The sequence below is a fragment of the Lathyrus oleraceus genome, chromosome 7 (genome assembly GCF_024323335.1).
Source record: "Lathyrus oleraceus cultivar Zhongwan6 chromosome 7, CAAS_Psat_ZW6_1.0, whole genome shotgun sequence".
Classification (NCBI taxonomy): domain Eukaryota; kingdom Viridiplantae; phylum Streptophyta; class Magnoliopsida; order Fabales; family Fabaceae; genus Lathyrus; species Lathyrus oleraceus.
In genome coordinates this window covers 138,466,655-138,482,061 of record NC_066585.1, presented here as the reverse complement: position 1 = coordinate 138,482,061, position 15,407 = coordinate 138,466,655, and the positions used below count along the sequence as shown (strand labels likewise).

Here is a 15,407-nt window from a genome sequence, read left to right as displayed (position 1 = left end):
TTGATCAGTGTTGCCTTCTCTAGGGATCAGACAGCTAATAAGAATTTTGAACAGAAGCTTAAAATCCCTCTTCATGTTCTTAACCTTTCCAAAGTCTGAAGAACACAAATCTTCAGAGAATTCAAACAAACATCTTTTGATGGCTTCAACTTCAAGACTATTCTCTTTAGTATTCAAAACAAACCTTCCAGAGTTTGGTACCTTCAAAAGCTTAGCAATTGTCTTCTGAGTGATGACAACTTCAACACCTATCACTGCCGATCTAATCTTTACTTCTCCAAACTTCTTCAAACCCACTTCTTCTCTACTATTTCCTTTCATAGAACTGTTATTTTATACCAATGGACTTAGCTCCACAGACGCAACATATTCATAAAAAATTTAAGCTCTAACCAGAAATATTTTACAAGATGAGGGTAAGTTGGGCCATTCAACATATCAAATAATTAAGACCACTCTTGCATTATGAAGTATCTCCAAAGGTCAAACCCATTCAAATTGAATGAGCCGGAGTCAACAATTTGTTCCACCAAAAGCTTTAGATCGTTCAGATTGATATCCATTATCTTGGGCTTGATAGTCATACTTTTGCCAGACTCGACAATCATGTGAGCTTATTGAGCAGTAGATGAGGATGCCATTGTAGAAAGAGTTTTAGGGTTTCTATGGTTTCTTTTTTAAAAGGGATTTTTCAAATGAGGTTACAGAAAACAAAAGTGTGGGAAGTGAGAGAGAGAAAGTGTGTATGTCTGATACGTAGAGTGATTTTAAGTGTAAAATAATTTCAAATATAAAAATAAATACATAAACAAATAGGAAAGAAGAATATTAACAGAGACTAACACAATAAAGATTAGAGAAGTTTTTACCCAAGAACAATAATCCACATGTCAAAAGATATTCCAGATTTATGACACATAAGAGGATAGGTGCCAGAGGCATATACAACAATTTTGTACACTTTTGTGTATATCAGAGGTAGTTAACCTTATACTTAGTTTCAGAGGCTAAGATGGTTCATAAGCTATTATACATCATATGCTGGTTCAGAGCTTCTGATTATGGTAGCTTCTAGACATCATCAGACTTTGTTACTCTAATCAGATGTAAGTACAAATTAAGGTGCATTAACATTGATGAAGTATAAGATTCTTTGTCATTCTGATAGAAGTAAAATTAACACAGTGAAGTGTAATTCTCTTTTCATAAAAGAGAAGCTCTTCTAAAGCAGATTAGAAATTGCTGCATAAAAACCCAGAGATATTCATGCCTTTCTTTACTCACTTTTTGTTCTGCTATTGAGATTATTTTTTTTAGAAACAGTCTTGTTCCAACAATACTCTTCAGAAAATCATCATGAATCTTCATAGACTTCAAAGTAGTTGGATGAACTTCAGAGATGAATCAAGAGTCTGAAGCACCAGGAGTTTTTAACAACCTCAGTCTTCTCAGTACCAGTAATCTTGTCTTACTGGTTTCTTCCAGATTCCACATTTCCTTCCTCCTTCAGAGTTAGGATTTGGAATATATTCTTGATGTAAGTTATAAGCAACCATTGTCCTAGACTAAGAGTTGTTGCTTGGCCTTTTCCCTTTAGCACATCTGCAGCAAAAACAATTTCACTCCTTGGTACCTATATTCTTATGGGTCCTTTGAGGTTAGTTTTACATGGCTTCTTCTTGCTTTGAGCCTTAACCTTATAGTAAGGTCTAGACTCATTCCAAAAAATTTGTTTATAAATATTTTATCTTGGATAAGTCTTGACCTTGACTTCTGAACGTCTGATTCAACAACCTTGAGTTCTGAATTCTTCAGAACCCCTGACTTAAGAGTCTTAGGTTCTAGTTTACTTAGAAATTTTGACCTTTGAGTCTGAGATTATGATTTCTTCATAACTTGTGAGTTATCCATCATATGTTTTGATTGGTTCAGAACTTTACTATTTTTAGCAACGGGCATAAAATAGGCATTCATCCTCTTTTGAGAAGTGCTTGAAGAAGAAGGATCTGATGGTTTCATCAAGATATCAGTTCTTAAATTATAAGGTTTTTGATGATAACCAATACATTCTCGTTTTCTCTTACTTACACCATAGATCATGGATGCAAGTTTGGTTCTGTTGTGGCCATATATGACAAACTCTTGAAGAGCTTATTCAATACTTATCAAGAGGTTTGTCAGACATATCTTTTATTAAAGCAATTTGATCTCTTTCCAGTTTTTCAATTTTGTCTTTAGAGAAGTTTAATTCATCTCTTATAAGACCATATTGCTTCTTTATAATTTCCATATGTCTGGCTTTCTGCTGGAATCTTTCAATAAGATTTTGATACAAAGTAATTAAATTAGATTTAGAGAGTTTAGAAAATACCTCTTTTGTGTCTTCTGAATCGTAGTCAGAACCAACTTCTGATTTGGAGTCAGAAAGTGTTAAGGTCATCAAAGCAAGATTGAGTTCTTCTTTATCAACTTTTTCTTCATTGTCAAGTTCTTCCCATGTTTCTATGAGACTTTTCTTGAACTTGCTTATGAAGTTATTTTTCTGGAAGCTTTCCTTTTTGACCTTGTCCTTCTGTAGACCAGGACATTCAACAATGAAGTGATCAGACTTCTGACAGTTGAAGCATCCCTTCTGATCATCTTATCACTTATAGAATTTGACCCTTTGAATCCACTATTTCTACTAGAGAGTTTTTTTTCTTAGTCAAGTGTTGAAATCTTTTGATGATGAAAGACATTTCATCATCATCATATTCTTTATCAAAAGCTTCATCATGAATGGCTTCTTTATGTTCTCTAGTCTGAGAAGATTTCTCAGACCTCCCAACAGAATTTAAAGCCAGAGTTTAAATTTCTTTATAGGATCATCTCCATTTAGCTCCATTTCATGGCTTTGGAGATTGCTAAAAGGACTTTCAAGATTTAATGTGTTTAAGCCTTTAGCCTCTTGAATAACAATAACTTTGGGTTTGTATTTGGCAGGAAGACTGCTAAGAATCTTCTTGACATGATCCGATATAGTGTAGCTCTTGTTCAAGACCGGAAGTCCAGACACAAAAACTTGAAATCTTGAGAACATAGTTTCAATGTTCTCATCATCTTTCATTCTGAACAGCTCGTATTGTTTAACAAGATTTTCTTTAGCTTATTGAACCTGTTGATTACCTTCATAGGTAGCACATAATATTTAAAGATAATTTTGGCAATAGACTAATCAATAATCTTTATGTACTTTGAATGAGGCAAGGCATCAACAAGAATGTCTCTCACTCTATGATGTTTTATGTATATCGTTTTCTGATCAGGAGTGAGATACTTTCTGTTGAAACAATACCAACACCATTGACTTAAATGTCAATCCCATCTTTCAAGATATCCCATAACTCACCATCCATACCAACTATGTGAGTGTATATCTTACTCTTCCACCATTCAAATTTAGTAGAGTCTCCACTAAATGTTGGTGGTCTAACAATATAGTTGTTTTGACCATATGTACTTTGATCATGGTTATTATTACCACGAGGAATACCATTCTCATGACTATTAAATTTAGGACCATCAGGCATGATGAATGAAGTATTTTTCTCAATATCTTTTATGCACCACTATTAAGTGTTATAGTACAAATCGTGCTTTGTTGCCAATTAATGGTGAGAAAAATACACAAGTAGAATGGGGTTGAATTATGTATGTTAATTTCTTTTTCTACTTCTGGTGAATAATTTCATAATCTGAACAGGTTCAGAGTCTGAACACAGAGTTAGGTTGCAACGGAATGATAAACAGTCAAAAGCAAAAGTAAATCAACATACAGAGTTTATCTTGGTTCTTCTCCTTAACTGAGAGTAGTCCAGTCCCCTTGTCCAACAAGATATTTTCACTATAATCAATCTTGATTACATCTTTGCTCAATCAAACCAGAAAGAGACTTCACTGTTTAATCAATCAAGAAAGAGACTTCCGCTTAAACAATTCTGCAAGAGACTTCTGCTCAATCACACCAGAAAGAGATTTCACTACTCAAGCACACAGGAAAAATACTTCATTTCTCAAGCAATCTTGCAAGAGACTTCCTCTACTTTAAACAAATAGTTTAGTAGAAATAATTACAACTATACTTTGATACACAACCAGAAGTATAAAAGTATTGCAACAACTACAATGTTTATAAACACAGATTTCTAAGATATACAAAGATAAGAAACCTTAAGAGCTTGTGCAAATGAACAAATGAAACTTTAGCTCAAAGTTTATACTCAACGCATTCTGTTAGATTGTGTAGTAGTTGTTAACCTTCCTTCAAATCTTCAGTTCCCTTTTATAGAGGTGGATAAAAGAGTCGTTAGAAAGTTGTTTGCATAATAGAACCTTTTGAAATGCAGCAGATCCAAGAGAGAGTCGTTGGAAGACAAATCTTGTTAATATCTTCAACAAAAGTGTAATAACATAATTCACTGCATACTAGGTATAGACCAGGCGAGAAGGGCGGACTAGACAAGTCACATAAGCTTTTCTTGAGCCTTGCACTAAGGGACTCTAGTTGACTTTTACCCTAAGTCCGGTGTTGACAAGATAGGTCTGCTATGGGGATAGACCATGGATCAGAGGCTGAGCTTTTCAAGCTGAGGTCTCTAGAGTATGAGTTATACCAGAGGCAGAAGTATCATGGCCAAAATATGATCCTTCAGAGTCACGGGATTTTGATCCTTCAGAATCACAAGATTCTAATCCATCAGAATTTAAGACATTTTAGTTTGTCAATATATGCTTTCAGTAGGGTCAATTATGAGTAGACTTTAAGCTTTATGATCTTGCACACTTGAACATACGTTAGTATGCCCAATTGTTCTTTAAGTACTTTGTTATCATCAAAATCCAAGGAATATGAACAAATCTTGTTCCAACAAAGATTATCTCAAGCAGGTTAAAAGTGGGTCTTCCTAGGATGATATTGTAGAGAAATATGGTGTCTAGTACGAGATACTTCACATATATGCTTCTGGCACTCGCTCATGAACCTAATGTTGTTTCGAGGGCGATATGGCCCTTAACCTGCACTTGCTCGCCTGACATATCGATCAAGGACCCTTGAAAAAATCCAATGTTGTACGGATCCATCTGGAGCCCCTAGAAAATGTTCCATAACAGGATGTTTGCAAAGCTGCCATGGTCAATTAACACTCATTTCACATCCTAGTTGGCATGTTGAATCATGCTGACCATGAGATCGTTGTTGTGGAGGAGTATTATATCATGTCTTCTCTCGAAAAACTGATTATATGCTCTTAGTATGCACCAAAGTTGCTAAGAGCTTTTACCAATGTGATGTTTGTCGTTAACACCTACCATGCGTATCTTCTCCGAGAGGAGCTATATTCTCTCCCTCCGACAAAACCTCCAGTGATGGTGTTGGTGATCTTCATGGAACTTTTCTTGAACATCCTCGTAAGAAGACGGTGGGAGCAATTGTGAGTAGATGATATGTATGACCCGAATTAATTTTATTGGAGCCCCACAGTGGGTGCCAATTATACTCGCTAGAAGTATAAATGCTTGACAATCCCTATTAGATAAGGACTGTTAGGGAATTTATGGTTTTTAGGATATTGAGAGCTATCTCACGGGAGATGATAAATTATTGTATCTGAGTATTTATTTGTGTTATTGATTGTCCATTAGGATCAAAATACTAGTTTATTTATAACTCCAAGAGTCTGAACCGAGTCTCCTTAGAATATAGCAACCACCACAGGAATAAGTGGTCGATCCCCTGGAATCCAAGAGATGTAGTTAATTCCCACGACTTTCCATATTTAACCCAATACACACTTTATCCGCAATCCCGCATTACAGGTGAAAAAAACAAAAATCAGACGACTTATATGAGAAATGGGCGCTCGATCTTAAACGGGAGCGCTCGACCCCATGAAAGGACGACATGGAAAAGACTACGCATATGTCGTTCGTCTCACCCCTGATCTCTTTCAATTATGCCACTACATTTTTCTATAAATTTAACTTAGGGGATGTTTGTTTCGTGGATACAAATGTTATTCCCGAGAATGTGACATTGAAATTCACATATTCCCTTGTTTGTTTCAAGTTTTGATAATTTATGTTCGGGTACTTTTTATTCCCATAAATATATTTTTGTTCATAAATTTCTTCATTTTTATTCTCATGTCAAAGGATGAGAATCTTATATTCCCACGGAAATATAAAATAACCAACCATAACTTCTCACTCTCATGTTATTTTAACACATTTATTTTTAAATTTTTAATTTTTAAAATTTAATTAAAATAAAACTTAAAATATTCCTGAAACTTTATTGATTTGCCAAACACATTAATGAGAATAAAGTTTCTGATAATAATATTCCTAGAAATGATATTTTCCGGGATTATAATTTTAATTCATCAAACAAACACACTCTTAGATATTATCAGAGCGTGTGTGTGTGTATATATATATATATATATATATATATATATATATATATATATATATATCAATCTCATTAGGCAGTGTTTACCAGCAACACAAAACACTGCAATTGCTAGATGTGCAATATAGAATACTCATTGTATTTCTTAAGACATAATTAAAATATATTTCATTCTGAATCCAGCCAAATGGATCAATCCAATGAAGAGTACTAGAAACATATGATTAATCAACAGCAAAATGATTACATGTACCATAAATATTTCCTAGTTAAGGTAAAAAAAGTTAGGCATATCTACATTAGAGAGGCACATGTCTAAACAATTGATGACAAAGAAATGCAGATGTAGCGCCAATTTTTATGGTGAAAACAACAGACATGGTGTATGCACGTATTAAACAAGGTTGTCACTTTGCTACAACCTTTTTGGTCATGTTATGGATGACAGAAAAATATGCCAGATATACGTAAGAAAGTGAAAGTAAGATTGAGATAAAATGTATCTTCAACAAAAGGGGTGACCTATAAGATTATTGGAATCCCAACCCTACCTTGTTTTATTGGTCTTGGTGGTGCATAGTGCCTTGTCACCTTTCCATACCCTTAATAAAGCTCAAGCCTAAGGAAACAACCCCACAATATCAAAGTGGAATCAATAGTGAAAAATCTCTCCTTCACGGCTATCATGGGGATGATTGCCCCGACTCTCGTCCAGAATTACAAAAATCTAATCTGATAGCAAATGATCAAATATATTATAAAACGAGACTCTTGATGTCATATTAAGAATTGTGATTGAACTTAATTCTGTCTTACAAAATCGACGTTTAAGATGAATATTGCACTCACTTATAAGCACATGTTCATATCATATATTGTCTGACGTGAGACTCTTAAAACTCATACTACTCATTGAGAATTACATACGTTTGAAAGCGATCCTGCAGCACCTACCAACTGAATCTTACTTACAAGATAGAAGTGAAACTATCGGCACAGTTTAAGGATCAGAGTGAATGTGTGCTCTAAATTTTCATGAAACTTGTAATTAAAAACCGAAAGCAAAACATGTTATAAGCTTGACAATTTGCCATCTACTTTGATGAAAGAAAGAGATAGTGGTCATAAACATAAAGGACATTTTAGATAGAGGTGGCATCATGCTTTTCTTTAGATTCCAAAAATGCTTAGTACGGTAAGGAATAGACAAACGTACAGCTTTAGCTTTGCCATTCATGGAGCAAAGCAATCACAAACCAAAGTGAAAGTATGAATGGGCCAAAACCAAGAATAATACAAAGCAGAGGCCACTTTCACATTAATTGAACCACAAAAGTACTCTTTTTTCTCTCCCTCGTATGCTCATACAGACACATCACATGGTTTTGGTGTCCTCTTCATGTTCTAAATGTCACATCAATATTCCCAATAAGTTTTAACTATCCCAAGGTCAAAAAATACAGCATCATCTTTCATAACTTATCAACCACTTTTATCTTCATGCATCACAGGTTTTACCAAACAATTACACCAGCAATCATCAAAGGTCAACAATTACAACATCAACATGGTGGTTCTTGCGTGTAACACTGTAAAAATCATTCTTATAGAAGAGACTATTTTGAGTTTAATCATGGGACTCACTTAAAGTAACTTAAGTTGAATTCTACAATATATTATAGAAACTACAATGAGAAGTTGCCATATAGCTAAGTGTTTAGCTCATGAATTGTTTTAGGCAATAAAAACGGAAAACAAGAGGCTTATGAGTAAGCTATAAGCTACAACTAGGAACAACTTCCCACCATTTTTTAGAGGGTTTGAGAAGAGTAATAATAATACAAGAGAGAAGAAATTCACAGTATTTGTTGTCACGACAACGTTCAGTAGTCTAAAGACCCCACAGATGTTAAACCTGTGCTTAGAGTTCTCGGGTCCTCGCGGCCGGTGTAGTCATCACAGATGCCATTAGAGAGCCTCTGAGTTGGAGCTGAGTTTAGAAGCTCTAGTCCATTGTTTCCCATTTGCTGCACTTCCTGAGGGGAAAGTATCTTGATGCACCATACACTATTTACAAATTCCCTGTCATCCAAAAGATCATGTCAATCGGTAATCAATGAAGATTGTGTAACTCAGGGTCAAAAAACTATCATATGAATATATGATTAAAAAAAATAGAACATGACAAGGGGTGTGGAGTACTTACGGCCACGGGCCATCGCCAAGGAGAAGAACGTCATTCTCTTGATCAACAAATACAAGCTGCCAGCCTGATCTTACAGGGTCCTCCAACTCACCTTCAAGCCCAAACATACGAGCAAGCTCGCTGCGTAGCTCCGGGTAGTTAGAGAATTTAGTGATATCCAACGATCTTCCGAAGGACCCTGACTTGTAAACCTGTGAAAATAGAGAGAAATTAGCATGTAAAAAAGTAGGATTTCACTAAGTCAACTCTTTTTGTGAAATGCAATGCAACAAATTAGCAAAAGAGTGAAAATTAAAATATTGATTCAAAAGAGAATAGTCCCAGAAGAAAAAACTCACCTTCACAAAGGTTTTGTTTGGTGAGTTTCCTTGACCTCCATTTTCAGAAGTTTGAAGGAATCCCGACTCGCCAACACCGTGTGTCATTCCATTATTCAATGAAGAATCGGCGCCTGTGTTATTCAGGTAGGTAGAAGATTGAAAAGGCACGGTTGATGAGTCACAGTTGCTATTGACACCCTTAAGGTTTGACATCTCGTTATACACTAGATGTGACGAGGGTTCTATGTTAAAACCGAACAAAAGATGGTTTTGTGGATCAGTGTTCCCTTCGAGAGCACACTCCCTACCAGGAAACGGTGGCAAGGTAATAGCATTTTGAGACATGGTAGTTTGCGACTGCCCAAGTTGCTCCATTTGAGGCAGAACATAATGAGATGTTCCAGAAGAAACGAGAGGATCCAAGGCAACTCGCTTGGAGGGCCATGCTGTTGAAGATTGAACCGGAACCCAAGAGTTTGGTTTAGGAAAGTTGAGAAGGTGAGATGTTTCGTCATTGGAAAATGAACCTAACATATTGTGCAAAGGAGAAACAATAGCAGTAGTTGCAGGGTTCCCATTTGAATCAGAAAAATGTTGCTGATTGCCAATTGAAGAGATAGCTTGCATGGGCTGCGTTGATTGAGATTGAGGTGCCGAAACAAACTGAGACATTGTAGAGACGGCATTTGAAATCTGCTGATGATCTACAACTTGTTGCTGTTTTGATTGTTGTTGCTGCTGCTGTTGCAGTTGTTGATGTTGTTGCTGCTGATGTTGCTGCTGATGCTGCTGTTGTTGATGCTGCTGCTGCTGCTGCTGCTGCTGTTGTTGTTGCTGCTGCTGCTGATGTTGCTGCTGCTGTTGCAGTTGATGATAATTTTGATTAGTGAACGAGTGCTGATGCTGAAGAAGCTGCTGGAACTGTTGTGTTTGAGCCTGAGATTGAGATGGATGATGATGTTCTTGATTTTTCGGAAAAGCGTGCTGAGGTTGAGACTGCTGCATCATCTGGCTCTGCATTAAAGCGGCAGTACCATTGGGAAAATTCTGTGGCGGCTGAAATTGAAGTAAGGAAGCAGGATGCTGTTTTGAAGGATCTAAAGTCCTCATATCCTGAAGTGCAGCAGCTGCCATAGCATGGTACATATCTGGTTGCAAATTCATCATAGACGGATCGAGCCTCGCCTGCATCCAGGGATTAACACCCATCCCTTGAAAATTAAGAGTTTGAAGCCCTCTATCTGCGTCACGGAGCCATAGTAGTGGAGAATTCATGCCAAAATCATCATCCTTCAAGCCTGCTAGCATTTACGGGAGGATCAATGAAAATGAGCAGAATAGTAAACTAACAAATGAAATAAACAAGCATTTTATAGGGTCCGTTTAGATTGACTTATTTAAGCTTATCTCTACTAGCATAAATCCTCGTGAGACTGCTTGGGAGAGCTTACAGCATGTCCTTATACTGTTATCAACTTATTTCCATAAGCTCTCCAAGATAATTTATGGAAACAGTTTGACTTTACATTAACGCTTATGCGATAAGCGTTTAACTAAATCTTGAATATTTTTTGCCTTTAAATGTAGTGATACATACCGTTGAATGAAGGAAGTCCTGGAGGCCATGGTCGTTTAAGCCTAAGAGGGAATGGAGATGGATACATTGGAAATGTTGTTAATGGCTCAATTTCCCATAGAGACACTCTAGGTTGCCTCTCACCTGCTGTGGATTCATCCCACCCAACCTATACAACTCAAGTCAAAGCCACAATTAAAAATGTATATTTCATCCTCAATACAGCGTAATATTTTCCGAAGCAAGAAACTGTTAGTGTTCATTTGAAGATACAAACAGCATTCAATTTAGATATATAACATCAATTCGATATTATAAATGTTTCAATACAGACCTTTACTGAGCGCCAATGTGAACTTGGCCACCGAACAGAATCCAGGTCACTGATGCCAGTTATTGTTCCCATGTATCTGCATGAGCATATATATAGATTTGTAATTTAGTATTAGTATAGAACTTCGCATGAGAAAACCAAAGCCATCATCCAACACAAGACAATAATTTTTCTACAAATTTAGGCTAAGGCTTATGGCATAACATCTCAAATATAAGGGAGAGTATTTCGGCTATTATTTTTAAAAAGTATAGAAAACCTACCGCCGAACACTAGACTCCTCTGTTTCAAAAAGCATTCTGAAGCGCATACCAACTGAAACTCGGGTGTGATATACAGCTTTAACATACTTCGCTAGGGGAATGACGAATTCTGATGGGCTGGCACTGAAATGTAAGAAAGAAAATGTCAATTTAAGTAGCTATATTCTAACTAGGAACTTTTAGAAGTATATGAATTATACCGTGGATTATAGAAAATGGTGAAACGACTGTTTGTTGCAGCGGCGTGAGCTGCAGCAGCAAGCAGCCCCAAGTGCATGCTGTCACTTGACAACACTGATGAAGGCATCATATGTTGTGGTCGATTGGCACGACGAATGCCTAGAAGCAACTGATTTTTTTCATTCCTGCCAAAGAAAAAAGCACCCGAGTCACACCAATCATAAAACACCACATAATTACTATTGAAGTTAACTATGCTTCACATAAAATCATAAAGCCTAGATTAGAAAACTAGAAAATAAAACGTAACCACACTTCAATAGCAACCCATTGAAGGAACACTGGCTCAACATATGAACAAAAACATAAACACATGAACATGTTACAACAAGAATTTTCCTATATTATCTTCTGAATGGCCAAATGAATTACAAACTACATGTTCTGAATCAATGCTGAAACAAGTCAATCAACCATGAAACTGCCAAAGATTAAATTTAAATATACATAACCGAAAAGTTATATACCATATAAACAGTACTGAATCACCAGCAACGAGTCTTTTAGCACTCACAAAGACACTCCACCCAGTTGTAAGCAAATGCCTTTTGGGCTGGCCTGGAGAAAAAAGACGCCAGATTTAATCCTTATAAATGGAATGTGAAATTATTTTCATCATGAAGTAATCTCAATCTGAGATTCATAACTCACCACGGAAGATATGTTTGAATTTCCAGTCATTGCCATGCAAATCCCTTGCAATCAACTCTTGAGCAGGAGGCTGTTGGGAAAAGTCCTGTAGGTCATAATTACAACGTCATGTTAAAATGATTTGAACGTGTTACTTTACTTACAAGTTACAGCATAACAATGACAAAATTTTACCAGTGGAGGGAAAACTTTTTCAGCTGCACGGCGAGGAACAGAGAAACCCCCATGAGTGCTTGTATCACTGGCAGTCAAAATTTTGCAAAAGTAGTTTGTCGGCTGTTTATTTGCAGTTCCCAGCTCTGCAGGATGATATGCCTCCTTTTGCTCATCCTGAAATCATGGCCATAGCCAAAAGTTCAAAAGTTGAATTTAGACATAAAATTTAATTAAAAAAAAAAAAAAAAACTCAGTTCATTTAAGAAAGGGAATCATACCGGATTTAGAGGTTGCAAGGTCATCTGGGCATACACTTCATCTGTCTCTGTATCTGCCTGAATCCAACAGAAATGAACAAATAATTAATGAAATAAGAGTGTAAGAATAAGCATATGGAACAAGATAAACAAGTCCTAATACTGTATAGTAAAAAAAAATGAATAAAAAAGCCTTACATGCATAGTAAGATTATGAAGTTGACAAATAAGCTGGGGAGGTAAGCTTGGATTGGGGATATAAGTGTCAACTTCCCTGTTGGTAGATACAGCAACCTGAGCAGAAACATGCTAATTTAGATCATGCATGCAAGTCGAAAAATATGATACAAGTTTTCAAATGTGCAAATTCATATGGGAGATAGAGAAGTTAATAGTTAATTCATTAACCTGCAACAGTTCGAATTATGCAATTGTCTTAAGGAGTAAGTTAAGCATTAGTTTACACAAGGGTCGCTATAACGCAAGAATAAAGTCAGTTTTCTTAATACAACTCAACGCATTTTGAATCACAGCCAAACTGACAAAATCACGGCGGATCGTGGTTTTCTTGGAACTCCGAAAACCACCGCGTCGCGCCATGATTCTGCCAAACGCACCGCCAATCCAAACATACACTTAAAATTAGCAGCTCATTGCATCAGAAAGACGCAAATCAAATACATGAAAAAAGAACCAATTATTATTACTTTAATACACAGCACTGTTTGAAAGAGAGGTCCTAACTTCATATCTGACCCACCTGTTCACTGTGACCTTGCGGAAAGTAGACCACGCGGCTTCCATCAGCTGGCAAAGAAACAAGAGGACCAGCACAAGCATGCCAAAGTTCCGAATCTAGAACCCGTTTTTCTCCTACAAAAAAATGCATCCTAATATCATCAACATGGAACAGAAACTTCATACTGTCACACCTAAAACCCTCAACGAATAAAGCAAATTTGACATGTTCTAAGCCAAGTCAAGATCTTAAAACAACAAAAGATGCAAAAACATTTTCTAAATCTAAAAGATGAATAGCATTCTAATCCCAAAAATGAATAAAAAATTTACCAAAAAAGATGAAGAAGTGTAATACAGACAGAAACAGAAATTCACCTACCTTCCTGAGGTGGAGGACTAAAACCAGCTGAAGAAAGCTTCATTTCAGTAAATTTCAAACCTTATTAAAAGTTAAAACCAAACCAAACCAAAACCCAAAATCAATGTTTTTCAATCACACAAATTCCCACAAGATGAACCCCAAACCCAAACCCAAACCAAAAACAAATCCTCTTGCTCTCCTCTTCCCTACTCCACAACACCATTCTTCTTATCTCTATCACCAACCAAAACACAAACACCAAATTGCCTCAACAATCAACAATCAACCAAAAGAAAAGATTCCCACCCATTTCAATCTTCAACCAAAATCAGTCTGACTATAAAACACCACCGTCTCCCTTGTACCCTTCATTCGCTCCCAATCCTATCTTCAACCATGATACAACCTTCCAATATCCAGTTATTTTTGACTCACCACCAAACTCAGAAAAATCAAACAGATCTCAGACAAAGAAGGCAACAAATCCCAAGGAGTACCGGATCTCAAGAAAAAAGAAGTAGAAAATGAAGGTGAGAGAATGAGCAGAACCAGAGCCAGAAGTAGAAACACTAACGTTGTAACAGAAAACGACCAAGTATAAAAAAAAAACGTAAGCAGTTCACACTTGTTATCTTTTTGAAGGGAGGGGACAAGAAAACAGTGTTCTCAAAACCTCCTTTATAAAAAAGTGAGAAATGAACCGGGTCGGGTTTTTTACGCAGTAACTGGTTTTTTTATTCGGGTAGTTGAAGCGGCGGCGAAGACCGTGGTCTTGTTACGACTAGAATAGTAGTAATAATAATAATAATCTAGAGTTGTGTTGATTTAGCGGTTTATTTCTCTGTGTGTGACAGAGTTTTCAGTTAGTATGGTTAATTGCGTTAATGAAGACAGAAACTGAACCGCCATTGTTTTGGGGTGTGTATTTAGTAATAAGATGGAGAAAGAGAAGAGAGCGTGTGCTTGTGTCAGATCGGATGATTTAGAGAGAGAGAGAAGGCTTCATTCACTCACCGTCTCACAGCATTTTGCTTTTTTGTTTTTATTAAAATTGTAATAGTAATGAGCTTATTAAAATTGTATATAATTTTTTTAATTGTAAATTTAATAGAAATATTTTTTTTAAAAGTATTAATATTTGTGAGAGTTTTAAAGTAGTAGTAATAAAGAGGTATAAATACAGAAATTCTGAATCTTGTAGTATTTAAGGATGTGATATGATGTTAAATTTTATTTACCGTTACATGGTTTAAAACAAATTAATAATTATTCAAATGATTTGGAAAGAATTACTCTTTTTTTAATTTCTTAATATATATGATATCAACAAAAATGATATTTAATTATAACTCACACTTTCACTCTGTAATATTAGATTTATTATATATATATATATATATATATATATATATATATATATATATATATATATATATATATATATATATATATATATATATATATAAATATAAAATATTGTATACATCGTCAACTTAGAGTCAAGAGGTGAAGCATTATCTTGGGGCACCAAGATGAAAGAGAATAAATTAGGGGCTTGAAATGCAAGACGAGCTCAACAAAAATCAAGATTTAATAGGTTTGATTTGAGTCAAGCAAATTTGTAACTCAAGTCACATTTCTCGTATGACATTCCAAAACTTTTAGCTCACTCGTTATTCTATTCAAACATAGTTATGACTCGAGTCAGTGTGCCTTTTGATTCGAACCATGCAAGTTCTTAAATCGAATCAAGCCTTTTAGCGCCAAAATCCAAAATTTATATTTACTCATGATTCGGGTATGACAAAGTTATGACTCGAATCAAGCTTAAAAAGTCCTTGTTCAAGTCTT

General features: G+C 35.8%; 1 protein-coding gene across 1 annotated transcript; it reads right to left on the bottom strand.

The window, feature by feature from the left end:
* Positions 1–8,070: 8,070 nt before the first annotated feature.
* LOC127108416 (auxin response factor 6) lies at positions 8,071–14,581 on the bottom strand. The gene is made up of 14 exons (XM_051045877.1): positions 13,575–14,581; positions 13,215–13,327; positions 12,653–12,748; positions 12,476–12,532; positions 12,216–12,371; positions 12,042–12,126; positions 11,858–11,948; positions 11,351–11,515; positions 11,151–11,273; positions 10,888–10,963; positions 10,575–10,722; positions 8,996–10,275; positions 8,658–8,848; positions 8,071–8,533 (listed from the first exon to the last, which is right to left on the bottom strand). Exons 1-14 carry the CDS (start codon positions 13,615–13,617, stop codon positions 8,335–8,337), a joined length of 2,823 nt encoding a protein of 940 aa, XP_050901834.1. The 5' UTR covers positions 13,618–14,581; the 3' UTR covers positions 8,071–8,334.
* Positions 14,582–15,407: the final 826 nt, after the last annotated feature.